Source organism: Lepidochelys kempii, chromosome 2 (genome assembly GCF_965140265.1).
Source record: "Lepidochelys kempii isolate rLepKem1 chromosome 2, rLepKem1.hap2, whole genome shotgun sequence".
Taxonomy (NCBI): Eukaryota; Metazoa; Chordata; order Testudines; family Cheloniidae; genus Lepidochelys; species Lepidochelys kempii.
Window position 1 is genome coordinate 108,698,785 of NC_133257.1, and position 26,082 is coordinate 108,724,866.

Here is a 26,082-nt window from a genome sequence, read left to right on the forward strand (position 1 = left end):
GAATCTTACTTCCACATAATAGGTGTTGCCTTTGAAATTCTGAACTCAAAGAAAGCAAAAATTAGTCCCTGAGCCACAAAGCTTTGTAGTGTGATCCTTTATGTGACAAAATTAAATCTAATAAAATGTATTTTTTTAACCTTAAATGTTAATGTATTTAACCAAACTTCAGGAAAAAATCCTTTACAGTATTTTTGGTGTAAGCATAGTTAAACAGTGCCATCTTTTGGCAAGTCATAGAACTGTCCAGATACTCCTTTCAAATGAATACAAAAAATATTAAACCTGTCATGTTAAACATTAATGGCCCAATTCTGCAACTTTTACTCACTTGAGTAATCCCAATTAAGTCAATAGAACTACTGGCATGAGTAGATACTCAAAAACTAAAGATTCTACAATTGTAATCTTAAGGTTTTCATGCATAGGCTGAGTCCACACAAACTCATCTGCAGTTCTCCTACCCTTAATCTACATTGGCAATGGTGAAAGCACTAGTGTAAATCGCGCACAGCCCTTTTTACCACATCATATGACATTACTGCCTCCATCACCATAAGCATGAGTGTCAGACCAGCAGCAGCAAAACTGCTGAAAAAATTTAGGGTAGATGGGGACTAAAAGATTTAGGTCAAGAAACTGAAAGGCTGTTCTTAGTATTGCTGTCATTTATGCTTCATTAGCCCCTTGCTGAGACAGCAAGTAAAAGTCAGTAATGGCTTTCTCAGTGATGTAAATGGAGCTCCACGTAGTGCTTGTGCCAGGATTGGGACCTTAAAGCAGTTTTATGCTCGCTATTAAAAATCTGAGAAGTTTAATTGAAAATTAAATGATATTCAGATAACACAGACCAAGTAAATACATCCTCTGACCACAGGTTAGAAATATCCAAAGTTTTTTTGTACTTATAGTTATTGAAAATTGATTTACAATCCTAAGGAATTCTGTTTAGACAAATTAAAAGTTACGAATTTTGTTAAAATCAAATACCCAAGTATTTCATATCATTGCATAGGACACTAATCAAAATTATTTTATTCTTGCTAAGTTACTAGTGACTTAAATTTTAAGTAACATTTAGCCAAATTCTCTTCTTCAGGGTTCAGTGGAGCTCCATGGCCATAAAAAAGGAGAATCTGTTCCATTGTTTGCCTCTTATCCTAAACTGCTCGGACATCTGCTAGAACATTCACTAATACACCTGAGCTTGCTCATATGCAAGAACTAATGTAACAAGATGCTTTCTTTGAGCAATGAGGACTACATGGTCAAGCTAGTGTCTCTTATGCAGCAATAAAGTCACAGGACTTCTACATGGATATCATCCACCACAAACTCAAAGAAATTACGAAAAGCATGAATCATTGTATGGACTATGAAGCCAAGATGCTTTCAGTGTAAAAAAAACAACAGAGGCAAGGAACACAAACATGTAAGGAACTGATCTTTAAGTTACTACCTAGAAATAATGCACCCATACGTATGCAAAGGCAGAAAACCTGCTTCAAGAATAAGGTAAATTATATTGACTCTATTTTTTTCTAAGTAAAGAACGTGAAGCTAAGTAACATTCCTCCATAAGAGATATAACAGAAGAAACGTTTCACAAAATGGTTAATTGATTTGCCACACCTTAATAGGTTTCTAGATTGTCAGTGATTTCAGCTCAGAGGTTATCTTCAAAGAAAAATACTTCTGAAAAGACCTTGTGTAAGGCATTTGATATGTGCAACAATTTTAATTAGAAAAAAATATACCAATAATTGGAAGGACTTGTCTCTTTCATCTCCAATTTCTATGAGATACACCCAGTCCATTGCCTCAAGATTGTTCACTACATTATTTCCTCCAGTATACTCTTCAGGACCAACTTATTTTCCTCATGTCTTTCAGTGCCCAGCAAAATGGAGCCCCAGCTTGGCTGTCCTCAATTTGCTACTATTATTTTTATTAATAATAAATAACATTACTCAAGCAATGAGACTTCTGCTACTTCTACTGGAAGATAATTCCATAGAGTAACAGAAGTTGAACTATTTCACTCTCTTTTTTGTTTACTGTTTACATCCCTATTAGTTGCCATTTGACCAAGTTTAACTCCTCTAATCTTTCTTCACAAGTCAATTACCCCAGTCTCAAATGTTTTTAATGCTAATATTCCACTTTTCATCCGTGCTTCTAATATTTTACAAAAACAATTAAGCTTCCAAACAGTCAAATTGGGAAGTACTACCTCCATTTCAGAGATGGAAAAAATGGATGCACTGAGAGGTGAGATGATTTGCTCCAACAAGTCAGTGGCAGAACTGAGTATACAACTTTGAATTCTGTGTGTTCTTTTCAAGAGTTCTCATCTAAACCACATACCAGGAACCAAAACACCTCTCTGCCATAGGAGCTCCTTTTAAGAAAACACTGAAAGTTGACTAGTTGTGGGTGAACACTTTTCAAAAAGCGATCACTCTATACCTGACCTATCAGTCCTCATCAAAGGAAACCTGCACAATACTTTCAAAAGAAAAGCCTGGGAGCTTAAATTGATTACTCCGCTAGACACCAAAAATCACGGACTAAACAGAGACAGGTTTCAGAGTAGCAGCCGTGTTAGTCTGTATCCGCAAAAAGAAAAGGAGTACTTGTGGCACCTTAGAGACTAACAAATTTATTGAGCATAAGCTTAAATTTGTTAGTCTCTAAGGTGCCACAAGTACTCCTTTTTTAAGCAGAGACACTGGATTTATGGCTTATTAAAACAATCAGTAAACCCCACCCCTCCTTTCTGTCCTATGACTACAGAGGTGTTAACAGGCTACTCTACCTTGAACGGTCCCTTACAGTATGTGCGAACTACTTATTCTATACAATCTGTTCCACCTTGCATTTTGCTGTGATGCTGGAGGTTCCTTTCCCACACCTGAAGAGCTCGGAGTCGCTCAAAAGCTTGTCTCGCTCATCAACAGAAGTTGGTCCAATAAAAAATATAACCTCAGCCACCTAGTCCTTCTAATACAACTACACTGCATAGTTCTGGGTGTCATACATGTTGAAATTGGCTAGTTAAAGGTATTAGTGCACATTTAATTTAATTTTTACTACATCAATGTTGTTCAAGTTATGAACGCAAACGGTGCAACACAATTTACACATCAGCTATGCACCACAGAAGAAAAATCAATATTGTATGCTCTCCTGCATAGACAGTGTCAGTATTTATACAGCACTAAGCTCACTGTTAACACAAACATTTCCAACTCAATTTTAAACACTGTTTAACCTCAGCATGAAAGACTAAGCACAATACAGAATTAATTCAGTAGTGTAATTAAATCTAGTCTTAGTCTGTCTTGATACCTAAGTCTAAAGACTTCAAATGTGTACTGCATACAAGTATGAGAAATGGCACTTGAAAAATCCACCTATTACCCACTAGCACAGGGGTCGGGAACCTACGGCCCACAGGCTGGATCCAGTCCACTGCTTCATTTCATCCAGCCCAGGGCATGCCTCGGCACCCCCTCAGGGGCTGGAGCCGCAAGCGCTGGCTCGCCCCCCTGCAGGAGGAAGCTAGGGTCAGCTCCGGCCCCCGGAAGCGACCAGCATGTCCCTGTAGCCCCTAGGTGCAAGGGAGATCGGGAAGCTCTGGATGTGGGCAGCGCACATCATGCAGAGCCCTCTGATCCCTCCGCCTAGGGGCCAGACATGGCAGCCACTTCCAGGAACAGCGCGGAGCCAGGGCAGGCAGGGAACCTGCCTTAGCCCTGCTGGGCTGCCAACTGGGAGCCACCTGAGGTAAGCACTGCCTGGCCAGAGCCTGCACCACAACCTCCTCCCCCAGACCTTAGCCCGCTTCCGCATTCCAAACCCATTGGCCCCAGCCCAGAGCCCACTCCTGCACCCCAAACCTCTTAGCCCCAGGCTGGAGCCCCCTCCTGTGCCCCAAACCCCTCATCCTCAGCCCCACACTAGAGCCTGCACCCCCAGCTGAAGCCCTCAGCCCCTCCCACACCCTGAACATCTCCTTTCTGGCTCCACCCCAGAGCCTAGGGGAACAAGCCTCTGTGCCCCTCCCCCCTCTATGGTGCTGTGTGTATCCCGCGACTGATTTTTATTGTGGGTCAATGGCCCTTGATAGAAAAAAGGTTCCCCACCCCTGCACTAGCAGAACTACACCCAGTACACAGAGGCAGATGAGATGAATATGGAGGGGCTGCACCAGTGAGGTACAACATCCTGATGTGAAGCTCAGCCATCCCTACATCCAGAAGCTGAGAGGGGGAGTGAGCTCTGCTATTTTAACTTCCTCCTCCAAACCTCCTCTATTGGTGACATCTTCCCCCATGAATAACTCCACTTTCTGCCTCTGCTCTTCAGACCTTCCCTAGGCAGCAAGAGCAGTGTCAAGTTGATATGGTTCGTGATGGTTTAAACTACCCGCAGGGGTACAAACTGCATAAGTGAAACTGGCCACAGGTCTTATTAATTTCATCCTGCTTCTGCTTTGTTAAAGTAGGAGCAGCCAATAGCACAGGCACCGGAGGTGTATGCCAACTTAGGAAGACAATACTTTTACACTGACTTATAGGTCCAAAGTCAACTTGCAAATTCGTATTTCTATCTGAATACAGCTTACCTTCCATAGTTAATAAGTAACATCTAAAATAATTATAACTGAAAGTTAGTTAAAAAAATATTTGCCTAGATTTCCACTTTGTTTTCTTTTTGCATTTGACAGCATTGTGTTAAATAAGCTTCAAGCTTTCCGCTGTATAGTCAGTTCCTCCCTTACAAAAAAGATCCTTTTAACTGCAGGGGACAAAACTCTTATAAATAATGTAAAGGAATATTGTAAAATATTCAGGACATATCATGGTGACTGTCTCAAAAAAAAAAAAAAATTGACAGCGTCCCTTTATCTTTGCAACCAGAAAGACTAAAACCTCTATTTAAAAAAATTGGAAGCTTAAGTTCTGTACAAACTGACAGTTTAATATTTCTACTTTCAGTGTGGGCACGTGGATTTTTCAAACCCCAACAAAGAACACAAACAGAATTATGCAAGCCCATAAACAAGCAGCAGTATTTCAAAAGTAAATTAGGGAACAGCATGGCAAAGAACTGTAATATGTATATGTTCCATTCTGTGCATCCGATGAAGTGGGCTGTAGCCCACGAAAGCTTATGCTCTAATAAATTTGTTAGTCTCTAAGGTGCCACAAGTACTCCTGTTCTTTTTGAGGATACAGACTAACACGGCTGCTACTCTGAAACTGTAATACACATGCTTTTGCCCCTAAAGTCTGACCAATGAAGCTCAAGATCCAAAATTCCTAATAAAATCAACAGCCAAGTGATCTGTCTTCCATTAAACTGCAAGCCAAAGATCACCACTTCTCTATACACCCATGTATTTTACCAATGAACAGCAAATCAGTTTTGGCTGGATTATGTCAAAGCCTATTCATAGTCATCCAAAACAAAGTTGCTGTTTAGTTTCTCTCTGTAAGCAGATTTCAGTGCCAGAGATTTGACATACAAAACAAATGTTAGTGTCTTCCACTTAAAGCGGAAGCCTCCACTTCAGCTATAACATTTAATAATGGCTCCAAATGGTAGCATATAAATGCTAAAAACGTTCACAGATGTGCATTTTCCACGGAGGCATACCACTAGGAGGTAAGCCTCCAAACAAGCATGGACTGTATTTGAAAAGACAACTGTAATCCGTAATCCCCACTTGACAAGTTGTCTAGTCATTCACTAACCACAATATTTATGCTAGTTGGCACAAGTATCTGAAAGGAGCACTGGATTTGGGGTACTAGGAGGGAGATGGATGAAGCATCCTAAACATTCCAGCTATGTAAGTAAGGGTAAAACAGACACACACACAGGGCTTTGCTGTCAAAAAAAGCTTCACTGAAAAGAGCAAATACATTTCACACCTCTTTGGAGCAAATGCTGTTCCTATCTCTGCAGCAGTGGAAGGCTATCATAGCAGAACAAGTGGGCTTCTATTTCTGTTGTGCAGAGGTGCACTATCTATAAGCTTTCAAAATGGGCTCCTGAGCATTGCTGTCTAGCAGGGAGTTATGGAAGGACTGCAAATCCACTAGTCATTCCATCCCATGTGGGGGCAGATACAAGCAGCACAGGAGTTTATTACAGCTATGGCTGGAATAGCTGATTCAGAATGGCTCAGCTGCACTTCAGTTCCTTCCCCTCCAGCTCCAGAGTGGCTTAGTGCTCCAAGTTTGCACTAGGGCCTTGGACACTATGCACCTCTGCTCTTTCAAACAGTCTTCTGTATTCAAAAATACAACATTGTATCAGTTCCTGTTCTCTTCACATTTGCAGGATTGTGCGCAACTATATAGATTTTTTATTTAAAGGAAAATGATGGAAATGGTGCTGGTAATTCAGTAGGTGGCGGCATTCTTTCTGAATCAGCACTAAACCAAAGCTCCAATATGGGTGTATGGCAGCAGTTCTCAACCTGTGGGTCATGACTTGCTGTGGCCCAGTGCCGAAGCTGAAGCCCTGGGCAACGGGGCTCAGGCTTTGGCTTCAGCCCTGGGCGGTGGGGCTCAGGCTACAGGCCCCATGCTGGGAGCTGAAGCCCTTGGGCTTTGGCCCCCCTGCCCAGGGTGGTGGGGCTTGGGCAGGCTCAGGTCCCACCTTCTGGGGCTGTGTAGTAATTTTTGTTGTCAGAAGGGGGTTGTGGTGTAATGAAGTTTGAGAACCCCTGGTGTATGGAATTTACCTGAGTGAATCATAAAACCATGATCCTGACCATCTAACTCAAGAACCTATGCTACTTTCTACAATAAAAAGAACCTATCCAAAATACTGAGACTATTATTTCCTCTATCTAAACTCTACCTCCCTTTGCAATATTAAGATATGTCCTAAGCAACTGTGTACTGCCAAACAGCTGTTAATTTCCACCACACCAGGTAGCTGCATTTCAGCAATTTCTACAATTTTAAATATTTTACAACTATAGACACTATTAAAATGGTTAAAACACACATCTTTACACACACATCGATTTAAAAGTTTTTTAATAACTTCAAATCCATTCACTCATAATTAAAAAGACCTGGAGGGTTAGTTATAAAAGAAATATGTCCACAGCCCTGCAGGAATGTTTCAGACCAAACATTAACATATTTTCCCCTAAATCAGTAAAAATCAAGTGGGGAAGGGTTTCTAAATGGAGGAACTAAGTTTTTAACTGTCAATTTAAATTAAGCCCAAATTAATTTTGCGCAAATATGCTTTTTTTATTTGATCATCCAGAAACTCAAACACAAAAAATTTACATTGTAACTATTCTGATAACAAATATTAAAATTTTTATTCAAAAAAGAGTCAACTAATCCAATTTCAGGTGATTAAAACCTGACACTACTAAATTGTGTAGCCAAGCTGATCGAGTCTCTCACACACACACAGCATTGTACATGTGTACACACACACACACACACACACAGAGTATTGTACAGTATTCGTTATCCAATACTGCCACCTGTTGGCTACCAGAGATACAGCACATATCCCTTTAATAATCAGGATTCAAAACCAGAAGGGACCTCCAGAGCACCTAGTCTGACCTGTTCTAGGTCACACGCCACCAACGCCGTCCAGAATCCGCACACTACACCCAACAACCAATTGCAATGTGATAAAAAACTTTACTTTGTAAATTAAGATTTCAGTTTTATAATCACTAATTGCCAACTAGGGTTGCATGAAATATCAATTTTGAAAAGTATATTTCATGTAAGTAAAAAGTATATTTCAATAAGTATATATATTTTAAATATTACCGTATTTAAATTATATTATGTGACACTACTGTACAAACACTAAGACATGTGGCTAGTGAGGAATCAAGATGTGAGCTCCACAAGCATGGGCTAGTCAGAAATGAAGGAATTAGGCAAGAACCAGGATGACAATAGAGGCCATGCCAGGAACCCATAACCTCTTCAAGAAAGTCTCTCACTCTTGAGACAGCAGACACACACAGTTTAGGAAGAGTCGGTCTTCAGAGACTGGGGAACCTTTACACAAGATGTGTGGCTTTTTATTGTTTTGTGTACTGATTGGGTTGGTTTTGCAGGGGCTGACAGAATACGTTTCCAGATTTGTATGAATATGCACTGTTGCATAGTAGTCATGGAGAATTGTCATGGAGACACACACACCATTAAATTAAGGAGTTGTTGGGTGGGAAGACAATGCCATTTGTACCTGCCCCTAAAAAAATTATAGCATTACACACTTTGCCAGGTCAACACTTGTAAATATTTGGGAACTAGACACAATTATCCACGAAGGTTTGCATAACCATTACCCCGGCCTTCATGATGCGAACACAGACCGGGTGTGTGGGCTGCATCTATAGGTTCAGTACAGTTCAAAGAGGCCAACTGTTCAAAACTCTCAATCATCTCCTGCACCTGCTACCTTGATCAGAAGCCCCTAAAACAATCACTGTACTACCATGCACAAAAGCACCCACTCTGGACTTTCCAACACCCAACTGTTTCCAATCTGTTAATGAAAAGAGTCCTTCCTGATTCAAAAGTTCTATAGCTACTGCTGCTCACCGCAGGTCTCAAGAACTCCATTGTATTAGTCTGTAACTGCATACTAAACATCGAGTGGCACTTTCTGAACTTCATCTTTAGACAGCAAATGGAACTGTTACCAAGTTATAGCACAAATTCCAGTAACGCTTCTCTATTTCTCTTGGATCACTTAAAACATTTGGTGATTGAGTTTCAGGCTCTCCAGGTGAAAACAGTCTGAGAAAATCCAGGCCTTCATTTTGAGGATATGCCTGAGCAATGTCCTGAGTTTCTCTGGGAGTTATGGGAACTGGTCTGTTTTCCCACAAGCTTTTCAAAATCACTCATAAACCACTGCTTAAGGGTGCTATGCTGGGAACTATGAGATAGGCCCAATTGCAATGGCTGATTAACATGCTCTGCATGGATAAGAGCAGAACATCACCCAGAAGATGACAGCTATCATAGACACATTTCACCTTGGCAGTTTATACTGGTGCAGTCCCACAGGTTCAATTACCAGTGACCTAACCCTTTACTGCATGCACAACTTTCAGATGAGGAAGCAAGGTGCTTAGAAAATGAACTGACCTGCGAACAATGTGTCACTTAAAAGCCATTATGCTGTAATCTGAGAATGCCAGCAGTGCCAGAATTTAGTCTGGTGCACAAGCATTAGAGTATGGAACAGACTGACTGCTACTAAAAAAAAATTAACCCCAAACAGGTGTGCATGCCTGGATTTACACGCATTACCCAACTGTCAGTGAGGATAATGTGCTTGTGAGATTTTTCAGTCCCTCAGGCCTGCTTCCAAAGTCTCAGAAACTTCAACTATGAAAGTAACATAGAACAGAGAAAGATATAGGCCCAGTTAAGATAGGCTTCAAAAGGGCAATTGTTAAGAACCAGGCAGACTCACCCATGTCCAGAGACACTTAAAGCAAGGGAATACATTCACCTGATTTAGAAAAGCAACAATTTTTTGGTCATATAACAAAAAAACTGGGAATAGGGGTATGGGGACTAGCTATGATAAAAATCCAAAGCTTGTCTAGTTCCCATTGTAAATAAGAATACGTCCCAGCTTGAGAATTGAGCAAATGATGAATTCTGCCCTGAAGGAAAGAAGCAGGATTGCCTGTAGGTAAAAGCTCACTTTGCCTGCTAGTATCAAAAACTTGGTGGTGAGGAGGCTGCAGCAGGACAAATTGTCTGAAACAGCTGTTGCCTCCTACATTACTGCAAATCAGCACCAAGGGTGGAGGGACATCAAATATATGCATCTCTGTCATTCTTATGAGGCTTTTCTCACTTCCTCTTTGTAAAATTTTACCCTCGTGATTCTTTGGAGATGAGGGATGGCAGAAATTAAGATTCCCTGCTTCTGTCATGCAAAATCAAAAACTGAAGGTGGAGTGAAGGAGCTCAGATTTCACTTCCTGGAAGATACTTTTATTCCACCGCCTCCGCAATTCCATTAAGTGGAATCATTAACACAAGGCTTCTAGAACTTTCCTCCAGGATGACAGAAAATGTCTCTAACAGTAGGGCCAAAGTGTGGTATACACTACAATTGGACAGTTGTGGAAAATTGTGAGAGTCCGTTCCTCAAATTTGCTGACATTCAGTTATACACAAGGTTAATGCAAATTCTATCAATCACCGCAGAAATAGGCACAGAACCAAACAGTTTGCGAATTCAACTTGAAAACTAGCTCTACAAATAATTACATAAAAAGTCTATGCATTAGTTCTCAGCGTTAGAGAAGTTTTAAACAATGCTTTTGAGCCCTGGCTTCCCAAAATAGTCCTGCAAATTACATCTTTATGGCTTTATGACAGATGCAGTTTGGCATTTCAAACTTCTTAAAAAAAAAAATCACTTCTGGCCTGAAACATTTCAGGCAAAAAGGAAATTCTCACCCTTCATTTTTAAAATGTTTACCACTCAGTCTACCAATATCCCAAGCATAAATAACCAGGATTTACTCTTTTCATTACAAAGTGAAAATACAGTTATTCCCCAATGGCATCAGAAAGCGGAGGCTTGATAACAAACAGCAAAATGACATGAGGGCACAAAGTCTTGTTCCTTTGAAATCTCCATCTGACTATTTCAAAGGAAACTGAGCAGAGGAGTGACCCATATTATTTAAGTTCCATTTGTCCTGTACTAGAAAGCAATCCCCCGGTATGCTTCCTATGAGCAAAGGTATTAAATGCATTGTAGTGGTTTTCCCCACTGTAGGTTCACATACCTTCACCTTCCCTTGAATTTTCAGGCTGCTAGGGATGACCGCAAAAGAATAAAATCTTTTAAAATTAAAGCCATCTGGAGCAACTACCTTTCAAATATGTATTGGCAATCGTGACTCAATTTCATGTCCACCACATAACCAGAGCCTACATGTCTAATAAATGAACTGTATCATAACCAGAGGTATTTCTGAGCCACTCAATCCTGGGGCCCACTAAGACCCCACTGCAAATACTTAGGACTTCCCCACAAAGCTATATTTTTTACCCTGAAACAAGGATGTATGTAAAACCCAAATGTTCTCTTGAAAAGTCTGTCAATTTTATTACCATACTGTGTGCCAAAAATAACCCCACAAGTTCCTTACCTCCAGATAGCTAAACATTGTCCATGATGAAACTACCGTGGTATTCCAATATGTCACTCTTAATGGGTCATGCAATTTAAAAGATTATTACAATGAATTCTATGACAATTTTTGATTTTGCTGATTTCACATATAATCCAAGAATCAACTGAGAGTTTTAAAGTCAGAGTTAAATTTCAGACACTTTTGTTTGCAGACTTTTTAATATTTGACAAAATTTTAAAACAAAAACAATATGATCAATTAGCAAATAACAGAGTGCACTCCATTACTGCATGCAGGGTAGCAGATTGCCATTTGCCCTAATTTTAGAATGACAGGACTGGTTACGTGGTTACAAAAGGACAGGTGATATATTCCACAGTACAGTACAGCATATACAGTACAGCATATAATTGCATCTTGAGAATACAGACTGTCTGACCCACATTAAAGCTCAAGGAAATTGGAAGCAAGGTATTCATTGTAGCAGGTCCTCTACTCAGGAATTTGCTCACTGGAAATACATTTGAGTCCTCAAGCAGGCAGGAGAACAATTCCATTTTGTGAAAACTTTTGAGGTTTTGAAATTTGTTTTTCTTACACACACACACACTACACACAAACCACCTTTCAAACATTTCCATGAAATGAAGTTGTCTCTAAACAGCTGTTTTCACATCTCTAGTTCTTTCTCTGGTCAGAAATGACCAGAGAGTCTACCCTGGACCCCAGAAACCTTCCCAGCTTTGTCAAAAGAGCATATTTTGAAAAAATACATTTTGTCAAAAATGTTTTGTCTAAAAATGTGCCACTTTTAGAGCACATTTAAAAACATTTTTGTCCAGATCTGCCTCTAACAGTAGGCTCTGGAATCAGCTGGCACCAATCTCCTCTGGCTAGTTAGAGCTTGGTGCTACATGAAGCATATATTGTTTGTGAGATATGTTCTTTAATCCAATCCATACAAAGTATACTAGAAAATATGATGATGGACACCTCTTACTGCCCAATATATTTGTCCAACACTCCAAAACTGCACACACTTTTCTTGGAGTCCAGATTTATGACAACAAATGAATAATGCAGGCTCTGTCTGAGCTAAATCACATTTTTGAACAATTGGATCCACTTCACATTGGCTAGATGGGAAATGCTGTACGGCCTATGTAAACAAGATTTAACTTAGTTTTGCAAAAAAGTCTCAATCTACGCAAGGTAGGGAAAACATTAGTACCTTCCTAACTAAAACTATGTTTGAATAGTCTTCACTAAGTCACTAACAGTTTCAAATCTGAGTGTGGGCAGAGACTAAAGATGAGTGGGGAAAGTTCACACATCATTTAACATCCATTAAGACCCGCTCCTACTCTATTCTATATAGGATTTTATATCACACATTACTGTAGTATTTGAGTGCCTAACCTTAGGCATAAATGCGTTAAAGTATCCAGATACATGCTGAAGCAATCACCTGGGGAACTCTCTCTATGAAAATTTAACTCATTTGCTATTATTTTGCATTGTGTCCTTCATTCTCAACTTTGACTGGTTAAGAGCTACGGTTTTAATTTCAATATGTTACAGATGTTTTCAGTTTTCTTACGTGATCTTTTCATCACTGTATTAGGCATGTTGTAATGCTTGTTTGCGGCAAAGGAGAGGAGGGCAAACAGATGAGAATGTTAAAAAGTCTTGTTCAAAGGGGAAGCAGGAGAAGGTAGGGTCTTATATCCCTTGGAATCCAGAAGATCCTGCCCCAAAGTCTACATATCACAATAGTTACCCCTCCAGAAATAAAGAGCTTGACATGGTGCCCATCAAAGTCGGTCAACTCTGCTCCAAAGTCTGACAGACAAGTCGTTAAGTGACAAAAGACATTCCCTCCAAGTCACTCCTCACCCAGGTGTTCAAATGACAGTATGCTTCCTTATGTTTAGACCAATGGTTGGGTTCTGCTTAACAAAAATAAAATAGAATAAACCAAAACACCTTACTCTACCAGAAACCACTGGAAGTAAAACAAACCCACAAGATTATCACAGAATTTGCTGTTATCTGTTAGATGTTACCCTATAATAGTTCACCTTAAGTGATCACTCTGGTTACAGTGTGATTGGTAAAACCCATTGTTTCATGTTCTCTATGTATATAAATCTCCCCACTGTATTTTCCACTCAATGCATCCGATGAAGTGAGCTGTAGCTCACCAAAGCTTATGCTCAAATAAATTTGTTCGTCTCTTAGGTGCCACAAGTACTCCTTTTCTTTTTGCGAATACCGACTAACACGGCTGCTACTCTGAAACCTATAAGCCAACCATAATGGTTATGAAGCCATTCACTTTCGTTTGATCAGAGGAAAAGTCTCTCTCTCTCTTTTCTTCTTATCAGTGATCACCATTTTTTTCCAGGGGAGGGTAATGAAACAGGACTCTCCTTTTGGGTCCTATCAATGCAGTACTTAACTTGTCAGGAGGGAGCACTATTTTATGTCACATGGTGTTCTTGCCCCTAAGGACAAGTGTGCTACTTCTGTACCATGATCAGAATCTGCCAGCACATAAAGAAAAAAAGACAGGCTTCAAATTAGTGTCCCCAATTGCAGCTGAGCACACCAAATCTTTCTTTGTCCAGTTAGATCTCAGTTGCATTCAAAATAATATGCAGTCTGCAGGTCTCCTAAAACTCAACAGGCAGTTAAAGGTTTTTAGTGTTTCTACTGTAAAATTCATCCTCAAAAAGCAGGTTTAAAAGTTCAAGTTAAAATCTGGCATATAAAATCTCAAAGTTTTTATATATATATATACACACACACACATATATATCTGAAGACTACAGACAATGAATTTGTTTATAGTTATATAAGAAAAACACAGAAGTTTACTGACATAAGATTTAGTTCAGGTTTTAACTAAAGTAGAGATTTAAAAATCCCCAAGACAGTGAGATGTAAAAATGAACTACTGAATCTGCACCAAAATCTATTTTAACTTAAGTTCAGTAATTTTTAGCAGGACTCATCACATACAAACATCAATCTGACATAACAGATCAGAACTGCCTCAAAAGATGCATGGGCCTGGACTAGATGACCTCTTGCAGTCCCTTGCTGTCCTACAATTCTCTGAGGCCCACAAATATGGTTCACATCACTGAATGGACTTCCAAATACAGTTTACTCATGCCAAACAAGCTAGCTAACATGGTGACGTGAAAGTGGGTGTAGTAAAATCTAATTTAAAAAGACTAGACTGGTTCAATCTAAATATTAAATCAGCAAAAAACCTGAAAGTAGTTTGACTGAGATCATTACCTGTAATTTTGTACCCATAAGAAGCCAACTGTCCAGCCATGTATTCTCCATCTGAATTATTATGAGAACATCCCCATGTGCGTATCCAAATTTTTTGCGCACCGGGAATAATGCTGTTGAGTGAACAGAATCAGGAAAGCAAGTTAGAGATAAAAACAAAATAAAACATGAAGTCATTTCAGGCACTCAGGAACAAAAGGTTTTGGTCCCTATACATTGGAATGTTAAATGACTCACACATGTAACCCTCCACCCAGCCTCAATGAGGTGGAGAGGGAAGAAAAGATTCAGTATTTTAATGGGGGGCAGGGAAGGTAAGAAAGAAATGATAGCTTCAAAATAGAGAGGGTATATGGAAAGAGAAGACTATATTCTGTGGCTACATGGAATCAAAAACCTAAAAACCAAACCCGATTTTTTTTTCTTAGATAGAGATTTCAATGTTCATACACAATACGAGACTGGCAGCACTAAAAATAAGTCATCTATCCATGAAATAGGTACAGCTAAATTGCAAGCTTCTCATGCTGCCTCACCTATGTGCCTTCAACTCACTCCACACAGGCTACCTATCAGACATCACTACTAATCCAGAGCCGCTACTGACCAGTGAGGTAGGGATGAAAAGCTCTGTACCCCAATCTTTCTGAGCTACAAATGTATTATTAAAAAGAAAAAAATTAATTAAAGAATTAAAAAGCTGCTACTTTGAAAAAAGTATTATTGTGGCAGATTTGTACCACTGTAGTACAGGGCATGCCAGCTTATTTGAAGATTTATAATTGGGCTAAAAAAGGTTGCTCCAGAATAAAGCCTCTTCAGAGGTACAGCCATGATACAAAAGAGCCCACTAGAAGAACAGAACAGAAATCTCAAGGCTTGGCTTACACTACCAATTTACATCTGTATAACTACAGTACACCCTGAGAGTTACGAACTGCCCGGTCAACCACACACCCGATTTGGAACCAGAAGTATGCAATCAGGCAGAAGAGAAAAAAAAATAAAAAAGCAAACAGTACAGTACTGTGTTAAACGTAAACTACTAAAAAAATAAAGGGAAAGTTTAAAAAGAGATTTTATAAGGTAAGGAAACTCTTTCTGTGCTTGTTTCATTTAAATTAAGATCCTTAATTGCAGCATTTTTCTTCCGTATAGTAAAGTTTCAGAGCTGTATTAAGTCAATGTTCAGTTGTAAATTTTTGAAAGAACCACAACGTTTTGTTCAGAGTTACAAACAACCTCCATTCCCAAGGTGTTTGTAACTCTGAAGCTCTATGTACATTGCTCAGGAAGGTGGGCTTCTCCCGTCAAAGTAGTTAACACCTCTTGGGGAGGTGGAGTACCGACACTGATGGGAGAAGGCTAGGTAGTGTCTTCAAAAAGGCTCTGCAGCTGCGCCACTGAAGTACTGTAAGTGCAGACAAGCCCTAAGAAACACTGAGGAGTCAAGAATGGCCAATGGATAAGAATCATGCCCGTTTGCAGAAAATTAGTAGGGCCTTGTCTACAAAGTTTTGTCAGAAAAAGTTATGCCGCTTCAATTAAAACCACTGTTGCGTGTCCACACTATTCTCCTTGTGTCGGCAGAGTGCATCCATACGAGCAGCTCTTGCATCGATTCAGAGAGCAGTGCACGGTGGTAGCTTTCCCACTGTGCAACTAGCTGCAGGATGCTTTGGGAAGGATTTGCAATGCCTCATGGGGCAGGTGCAGTGTCACATGATGCAGGTTTCTCAATCCCATCATTCCATGGGCTTCCTAGTAGATTGTCAACTTTTCAACTGAAGTGTGGGGAGGGAGGAAGAAGAGAGTTGTGTGTGTGGAGGGAGAGGGAGACAGCAGGCTGACCAACTTATCCTGAGGCAGGGGGAGGGGAACACCCCACACACACATCAGCCCCTGACTCTGCTCTGCACAGCAGTCTCTCCCTACACTCCTGGCAGAAGCAGCCCGCTCTGCCTGCCTATGGTTCTGTGATTCTCTCCGAGTTCTCCCACAGCCTCCTCAGCTGCCGGGAGCAGCATTCTGAGCAGCTCTGTGAGCTCTCCATGTTGAGGAATGTCAAAGCAGCACAGCCATCTGCCCCCACACTCCCGACAGCAAAAGTCTGCCTGCCCATGTTTTCCTAGTGCCGGGGAGAACAGGAGCATTCCAAGTTAATGATTTGCTCTTTGTTCCCAGAACAGAGCAGCCTGCTCAGCTGTCAGATATTTCCAGGCGCTTTGAAAGTACACGCCTGCAGGGCAGCAGAGATCAAACAGTGAGCAGAGCGGTCAGGGCAGGCATTGTGGGATACTGGTGGAAATCAGTTATGTCAACAAAACAAACAGCAGTATGTACACTGATGCCTTGTAGCTTTAACTTTTCTGCAAAATGCTTTATGCCTCTCGTCCAGGTGGTTTTATTTTGTCAGGAAAACAGCAGAGTTTTTGGCCAAAAGTAGCTCTGAAGTGTGCATACCTCAACTGTTTTGTAGGAAAAAGGCAGGTTTTCCTGACAAAACTCTGTAGTGTAGTCATGGCCTAGCATAAAAGCAAACACACATGTGTAGTCCTTAAACCTCCATGGCTAAATCCCAGACATAAAGCTCCAAAAAGGTCATCCTTTGTAGGGACGTAAATTACCAGAGTAAAAAACACTGAAAACCACACAGTAATGGCCAACAGAGAGAACTACTAAATATGGATAGCAGCAGATCCTTGATACAGCAACAAATAATATGTTCTTGATATGATGGAATCAATGTGTCTACTGTCTTTGAATGGGGCTAACTCTACAGACTTTATGATTAAAAAAATGCTCTTATGCTTCTGAAATTCAGCAGATCTCTAGTAGACTGTAAAGCATAAAGCAAAAATGATGTTTCCTGTGAATTCCAGGATTAAAAGATTAAAGACTGGTAATGGATTATTTTCTTGTTTCCTTAGTGCATTTGATAGCACTTTGCATATGTTCAGTTTCTATTGTTTATGTGGGCTTCACAGGTAGCAACAGGGAAAAGAAAAAAGAAAATGATGTACAATCACAAAAATTGGCAGTGGGACTAGAGGGCAGATCTAATATCTTGAAGTCTTTTTAGCACTTTCTAAAAACTTACGTTCAATTTCAAAATTACTTTGAAGGGATACTTTAATGCAAAGACCTACTTCTACTCCCTCTTTTTATTCTTGAAAGAAGAAGCATAGAATCATAGAATATCATAGAATATCAGGGTTGGAAGGGACCCCAGAAGGTCATCTAGTCCAACCCCCTGCTCAAAGCAGGACCAATTCCCAGTTAAATCATCCCAGCCAGGGCTTTGTCAAGCCTGACCTTAAAAACCTCTAAGGAAGGAGATTCTACCACCTCCCTAGGTAACGCATTCCAGTGTTTCACTACCCTCTTAGTGAAAAAGTTTTTCCTAATATCCAATCTAAACCTCCCCCACTGCAACTTGAGACCATTACTCCTCGTTCTGTCATCTGCTACCATTGAGAACAGTCTAGAGCCATCCTCTTTGGAACCCCCTTTCAGGTAGTTGAAAGCAGCTATCAAATCCCCCCTCATTCTTCTCTTCTGCAGGCTAAACAATCCCAGCTCCCTCAGCCTCTCCTCATAACTCATGTGTTCCAGTCCCCTAATCATTTTTGTTGCCCTTCGCTGGACTCTCTCCAATTTATCCACATCCATAGATGCATCAGCTTTCCTGTTGCAACCAACATTTTTTCTACAGAATATCAGTTTTATGTTATCTGACGCTGATACTCTTCCATGCCATTTAACAGTCAGTTATTTCCATTACTGAATAGGTAATCTGAAAGACTTAACAGTAAACTGTCACCACTTTTAACATTTTAAATTCTACTTCCCCACCCCTAAACCCCAAAAAAACACTAGAATCCAAGAGCAAGATTTTCAAGAGCTCAGCTCCCATTTACACACCCTAAATGAAAAGTCCAAATTGTCAGAACTTCTCAGTATCCAGTAACTGTCTCTGAAAATAATACAAGGTGCTGGCCAATATTGTATATCCGGTCACTTCATTCAGGCATTTCAGTGGGAGCTGCTGAGCTTTTTAGCAATTAGGTCACAATAGGGAGTACGGAGTATTTTTGAAACTCTGGCCCCAAATTATCAGCATGCTTAATAAAAGCAGCAACGTTTTTATTACAACCAAATCTGAAGACAACTTAAAAGCTATGTGGCAACGCCACATTCCATTTTTATTTTAAAAAACTGGAAGTGTGTACATACTAGGGCTTTTTTGAAAAAAAGAACTTACCTATCGCTTGGTGGATCATCATCTGCCTGAACATTTTTTTGTGAACTGCGTTTTCGCACTTTAGGAACAACATTCTTTCGTGCAAACTGTCGGTCATGTGGTTTCACATCTTGTGCTGACACAATATCCTCAATATCTTCAAGCAGTGAATCACAAGCAGCAGGCATCTTCAAGAACAGAAATATTTAAATTCAAAATCAGATTCTATTGTCAGATATTAGTGTTGATCTTGTGCACTCTTTGGAGAAAAGTCTGCTAACTTTTCTAGATACACATGCAATAGAGAAAGATATACATGACCTCACAGTGCACCTAATAATCCTCTATTGTGTAAGACCCTACACAAGCTATTGACCTGATCCTGCAAACTCTTCCTGAATGAAATAATTCCAATTAAATCAAAGGAACTATTCTCAGGTGAGACAGAATTTGAAGAATGGGACTAAGTTAACAATAAGATCCACTTGACATCTGAAAGTAGAATCAGGATCATGTATTTGTATTAGGAAAATAACCTATTATAAACAAAATGAAACTTAGTTATTTCGGACAGCAGAAAGAGTAGATGATGACTTTTACATTTTTCTTCTTCCACATATATCTAAGTTTGAAATGCCAAACTGAGGAGTTTATCATGCATATCAAAACAAAAACAATTTCCCAAAATTAACTCAAATAGATTAATTGCATCCATTTAATTGAGTTTACAACTGTAAAGATACACATGTAAAGAAAACAAAATTATCTTGGTTAAAGTACCTACCATGAATAATAAACAATCTATCAGTACCACGTCTCTTATGAGCACCAATCTCAAGAAAGTGAAAACTCAGCCTTGAGTTCTGCAAACACTTAGACCATGTCTACATTATAAAATTAGGTCAAATTTATAGAAGTCGGATTTTTAGAAAGCCTTTTTATACAGTCGATTGTGTGTGTCCCCACACAAATGCTCTAAGTGCATTTAGTTGGCAGAGTGTGTCCACAGTACCAAGGCTACAGTCGACTTCCGGAGCGTTGCACTATGGGTAGCTATCCCACAGTTCCTGTAGTCTCCGCCACCCATTTGAATTCTGGGTTGAAATCCCAATGCCTGATGGGGCAAAAACATTGCCGCAGGTGGTTCTGGGTACATATGGTCAGGCCACCCCTTCCCTCCCTCCCTCCCTCCCTCCGTGAAAGCAACAGCAGACAATCATTTCGCGCCTTTTTTCCTGGATTACCCGTGCAGACACCATACCACGGCAAGCATGGAGCCCGCTCAGCTCACCGTCACTGTATGTCTCCTGAGTGCTGGCAGACGCAGTACTGCATTGCTACACAGCAGCAGCTCATTGCCTTTTGGCAGCAGACGGTGCATTATGATCGGTAGCCATCAACTCTGTACTCCTGGGTGCTCTTTTAGCTAACCTTGGTGAGGTCGGTCAGGGGCGCCTGGGCAAACATGGGAGTGACTCAGCCAGGTCATTTCCCTTTTTAAGTTTAGTCTCATGGAGATTCAGTCCTGCCGGCAGTCCTACTGCACCATCTTCTGGCAAGCACCCAGGAGATGACAATGGCTAGCAGTAGTACTGCACCGTCTGCTGCCAGCCTAAGATGTATAAAGACAGATGATGTGGATCAAAACAAGAAATAGACCAGATTTGTTTTATATTCATTTGTATTCATTTTCTCCCCCCTCTCCTTCCCTCCATGAAATCAACGGCTTGCTAAACCCAGGGTTTTGAGTTCTATTGTTGAGGGGGCCATTCTGTTTCTCCTTGATACAAAGCCACCCCCTTTGTTGATTTTAATTCCCTGTAAGCCAACCCTGTAAACCCATGTCATCAGTCGCCCCTCCCTCTGTAAGAGCAACGGCAGACAATCGTTTTGCGCCTTTTTTCAGCACAGATGCCATCACACAGGGAACATGGAGCCCGCTCAGATCACCGCCGCAATTATGAGCACTATAAACACCGCGGGCATTATCCAGTAGGATATGCAAAACCATAACCTGCAACAAAAGCGAAACCAGGCGAGGAGGCGACTGCAGCGTGATGAGGAGAGTGATGAGGACATAGACATAGACTTCTCACAAAGTACGGGCCCCTGCAATGTGCATGTCATGGTATCAATTGGGCAGGTTCATGCCATGGAACGCCGATTTTGGGCCCAGGAAACAAGCACAGACTGGTGGAACCGCATAGTGTTGTGGGTCTGGGACAATTCCCAGTAGCTGAGAAACTTTCGCATGCATAAGGGCACTTTCATGGAATTTTGTGACTTGCTTTCCCCTGCCCTGAAGCGCAAGAATACCAAGATGAGAGCAGCCCTCACAGTTCACAAGCAAGTGGTGATAGCCCTGTGGAAGCTTGCAACACCAGACAGCTACTGGTCAGTCAGAAATCAATTTGGAGTGGGCAAATCTACTGTGGGGGCTGCTGTGATCCAAGTAGCCAACGCAATCACTGAGCTGCTAAAATCAAGGGTAGTGACTCTGGGAAATGTGCAGGTCATAGCGGCTAGCTTTGCTGCAATGGAATTCCCTAACTGTGGTGGGGCGACAGACGGAACCCATATCCCTATCTTGGCACCGGAGCACCAAGGCAGCGAGTACATAAACCGAAAGGGGTACTTTTCAATGGTGCTGCGAGCACTGGTGGATCACAAGGGACATTTCACAGACATCAAAGTGGGACGGCCGGGAAAGATACATGACGCTCGCATCTTCAGGAACTCTGGTCTCTTTGAACACTTGCAGGAAGGGATTTACTTCCCAGACCAGAAAATAACCGTTGGGGATGTTGAAATGCCTATAGTTATCCTTGGGGTCCCAGCCTACCCCTTAATGCCATGGCTCATAAAGCCATACACAGGCAGCCTGGACAGTAGTCAGGAGCTGTTCAACTGTAGGCTAAGCAAGTGCAGAATGGTGGTAGAATGTGCATTTGGGTGTTTAAAAGCCCGCTGGAGCAGTTTACTGAGTCGTTTAGACCTCAGTGAAACCAATATTCCGATTGTTATTACTGCTTGCTGTGTGCTCCACAATATCTGTGAGAGTAAAGAGGAGACGTTTATGGCGGGGTGGGACGTTGAGGCAAATCGTCTGGCCACTGATTACAAATGCAGCCAGACACCAGGGCATTTAGAAGAGCACAGGAGGGTGCAGTGTGCATCAGAGAAGCTTTGAAAACCAGTTTCATGACTGGCCCGGCTACGGTGTGAAAGTTCCGTTGGTTTCTCCTTGATGAAACCCCGCCAGCCCCGGGTTCACTCTACTTTCCTGTAAGCTAAGTACCCTGCCCTCCCCCCTTCGATCACCACTTGCAGAAGCAATAAACCATTGTTGCTTCACATTCATGCATTCTTTATTTATTCATCACACAAACAGGGGGATAACTGCCAAGGTAGCCCGGGAGGGGTGGTGGAGGAGAGAAGCACCGGGTGGGGTGGTGGAGGAGGGAAGGACAAGGACACACAGCACTTCAAAAGTTTAAAACTTAAAACTTATTGAATGCCAGCCTTCTGTTGCTTGGACAATCCTCTGGGGTGGAGTGGCTGGGTGTCCGGAGGGCCCCCCACTGCATTCTTGGGCGTCTGGGTGAGGAGGCTATGCAACTTGGAGTGGAGGGCGGTTGGTTACACAGGGGCTGTAGCAGAGGTCTGTGGTCCTGCTGCCTCTCCTGCAGCTCAACCATACGCTGGAGCATATGAGTTTGATCCTCCAGCAGCCTGAGCATTGATTCCTGCCTTCTGTCAGCAAGCTGACGCAACCTATCATCTTCAGCCCACCACCTCTCCTCGCGTTCATATTGTGCTTTCCTGCACTCGGAGACTGTCTGCCTCCACATATTTTGCTGTGCTCGGTCAGTGTGGGAGGTCAGCATGAGGTCAGAGAACATTTCATCGCAAGTGCGTTTTTTTCGCCTTCTAATCTTCACTAGCCTCTGGGAAGGAGAAACATATGCAGCTGGTGGAGGGAAAAAAAAAAGGGAGAGTGGTAGTTAAAAAGACACATTTTATAGAACTATGGGTACACTCTTCCACGGTAAACCTTGCTGTTAACATTACACAGAACATGTGTTTTAATTACAAGGTCGCATTTTGCCTCTTATTGAGGGTATGCCAGTTTGGTGTGAGAGATCACTCATGCAGGGCCGTGCAACAGAATTCGGCTTGCAGGCAGCCATGGTAAGCCACGCTCTTTTGGCTTCTTTAACCTTCATAACATGTGGGAATGGTTTCAAACAGCAGCGCTCCCATTTCCCATACAAAGTAGCCGTTGGGTTGGCCATTTAAAATAGGTTGGCAATTTAAAAGGAGGGGTTGTGGTTTCCGGGTTAACATGCAGCAGAAACCCAACTAACCCCCCACCACACACGCACATACACACACCCAATTCTCTGGGATGATGGCTTCACCCCTCCCTCCATTGCATGGCTAAAAGCAGGGACGATTTCTGTTCAGCCACAGGCAAACAGCCCAGCAGGAACTCTGAATGTCCGCTTACTAAAACCACCCTATTTCAACCAGGTGACCATGAATGACATCACTCTCCTGAGGGTAACACAGAGAGATAAAGAACGGATGTTGTTTGAATGCCAGCAAACACCGGGACCATACGTTGCAATGCTTTGCTCTGCAATGATTCCCGACTACGTGCTACTGGCCTGGCGTGGTAAAGTGTCCTGCCATGAAGAACGGAATAAGGCTGCCCTCCCCGGAAACCTTTTGCAAAGGCTTTGGAAGTACATCCAGGAGAGCTTTATGGAGATGTTCCCTGGAGGATTTCCGCTCCATTCCCAGACACGTTAACAGACTTTTCCAGTAGCTATACTGGCCACAAATTCAAGGGCAAATCAATCATTAAATATGCTTGCTTTTAAACCATGTATAATATTTACAAAGGTACACTCATCAGAGGCTCCTTCTCCACCTTCAGGGTCCAGGAGCCCACCTTGGGTGGGTTCGGGGGGTAGTGGCTCCAGTCCAGGGTGATAAACAGATCCTGGCTGTTAGGGAAACCAGTTTCTCCGCTTCCTTGCTGTCAGCTATCTACAACCTCCTCCTCATCATCTTCCTCGCCCCCAAAACCCACTTCCGTGTTGACTCCCAGTCCTTGGATGGAGTCAAAGCACAGGGTTGGGGGTAGTGGTGACTGAAACCCCTAGAATGGCATGCAGCTCATCATAGAAGCATCATGTCTTGGGCTCTGAACTGGAGCGGCCGTTTGCCTCTCTGGTTTTTTGGTAGGCTTGCCTGAGCTCCTTAATTTTCATGCAGCACTGCTGTGGGTCCCTGTTATAGCCTCTGTCCTTCATGCCCTTGGGAGATTTTTTCAAATGTTTTGGCATTTCGTTTTTTCGAACTGAGTTCTGCCAGCACGGATTTGTCTCCCCATACAGCAATCAGATCCCGTACCCCCCGTTCGGTCCATGCTGGAGCTCTTCGGCGATTCTGGGACTGCATGGTTTCCTGCGCTGATGGGCTCTGCATGGTGACCTGTGCAGGTGAGCTCGCCATGCTGGCCAAACAGGAAATTAGACTGAAAAGTTCGCAGGCCTTTTCCTGTCTACCTGGCCAGTGCATCTGAGTTGAGAGCTCTGTCCAGAGCGGTCACTACTGAGCACTCTGGGATAGCTCCCAGAAGCCAATACCGTCGAATTGCGTCCACACTATCCCAAATTCGACCCAGCAAGACCGATTTCAGCGCTAATCCCCTCGTCGGGGGTGGAGTAAAGAAATCAATTTTAAGAGCCCTTTAAGTCGAAAAAAAGGGCTTCATCATGTGGATGGGTGCAGGGTTAAATCGAGGTAACACTGCTAAATTCGACCTAAACTCGTAGTGTAAACCAGGCCTTAGACAAATACACAGTTCCATTGGCTTCACTGGATGATTCATATATGTAAATTTAGCACTTGAGAGCTTTTTCAGGATCAAGGCCTGAGTCATGATCTGGTTATACAAGACCTCAACCTGAAGTAAGTTTGGCTTGAACAAACATACATACCAATATTCAGTTATCTTTTAAAAAAAAACTAAGGAGTAATAATCTAGTAGTGTAATAGCTTAATGTCATTTAATCTACTGAGTTAGCATAAACTGTAAGCAAACTCTACACAGTTCCTTGGAAAAAGAGAAGTCTCGTTTAATGGAAAAAACAATCCTGAACTGGCATTTATGAACCTTTATAGATAAATATGTTTTATCATCTACTAGGATAAAATTTAACAGGGTTTTTTTGTATGTAAGAGTCCAAAAGAAAACCACTAAGTCCTACTGTATGTTTAAACATAAAGTATCAGTCCAGAGAAACCCAGAGAAAAAGATGGAGTGGCATTCTTAACCCATGTTTATGATAGCGCAGGAGAAGAAAGAAAACCCGACCATGCTCACAACCAACACCAGCCCCAACTTGAAGCATCCTGGAATTTTTGTATTTAAACATTTAACTGTTACACAAATTGACGCCGTTCTATAGAACAGATTTACAGCACTGAATTTGGCATAGAATCTTTACCTTTGAAGCTTCACAACAATCTTCATTCTCCCTTTCTCTGCCTGCCCACCCATCCCCATACACATTGAGGATTATTCTTGACAAGTAAAATGTGGAAACAGTGTTCCAGCATGGTCATTATAACTCCTTTCTGAATGAGACCAGATCCATAGTAGCATTCTCCAGTAACGACCAGAATTATGCTAGTCGGACAATCCACATTTAGCAGGAAAGTACTCCACATCGATCGCAGCAGCCCCATGGTGCTCTCCCATCCTGACAAGCCAGGGAGCAAAAGAACAAGAGAAAAGGACAAACTCTTACTTCTCAAATCGCAGTGGAATGTTGAGGGACACCAACAGGTTATGGGTAGGGCCCTACCAAATTCATGGTGCATTGTGGTCAATTTCACGGTCATAAGATTTTAAAAAGAAGACATTTCAGGTATTTAAATCTAAAATTTCACGGTGTTGTAATTGTAGAGGTCCTAACCCAAAAAGGAGTCGTGGGGGAGGGTTGCGGCACTGCTACCCTTGCTCCTGCTGGCAGCGGCGCCACATTCAGAGCTGGGCAGCTGGAGAGCGGCGGCTGCTGGCCAGTCACCCAGCTCTGAAGGCAGAGCCACGACCAGCAGCAGTGCAGAAGTAATAATGGCATGATATGGTATTGCCACCCTTACTTACAGAACCGAGCCCTCAGTCAGCAGCTGCCACTCTTCAGCTGCTGTTCTCCAGCCACCCAGCTCTGAAGGCAGAGCAGAAGTAAGGGTGGCAATACCGTGGGCCCCATAAAATAACCTTGCGCCCCTCCCCCACAACTCCCTTTTGGGTCAGGACCCCTCA

The 26,082-nt window shown here is 42.0% G+C and overlaps 1 protein-coding gene across 2 annotated transcripts in view; it reads right to left on the minus strand.

The window, feature by feature from the left end:
* CDKAL1 (CDKAL1 threonylcarbamoyladenosine tRNA methylthiotransferase) overlaps positions 1 to 26,082 on the minus strand; it is a 664,051-nt gene that overhangs the window by 626,110 nt on the left and 11,859 nt on the right. For both annotated transcript variants that reach the window (XM_073331895.1, XM_073331896.1), the window contains exons 3-4: positions 18,762 to 18,928; positions 14,498 to 14,610 (exon numbers count right to left, since the gene is read on the minus strand). In XM_073331895.1, the coding sequence (XP_073187996.1) occupies positions 14,498 to 14,610; positions 18,762 to 18,928 (280 nt within the window). The remainder of the gene's footprint in view (positions 1 to 14,497; positions 14,611 to 18,761; positions 18,929 to 26,082) is intronic.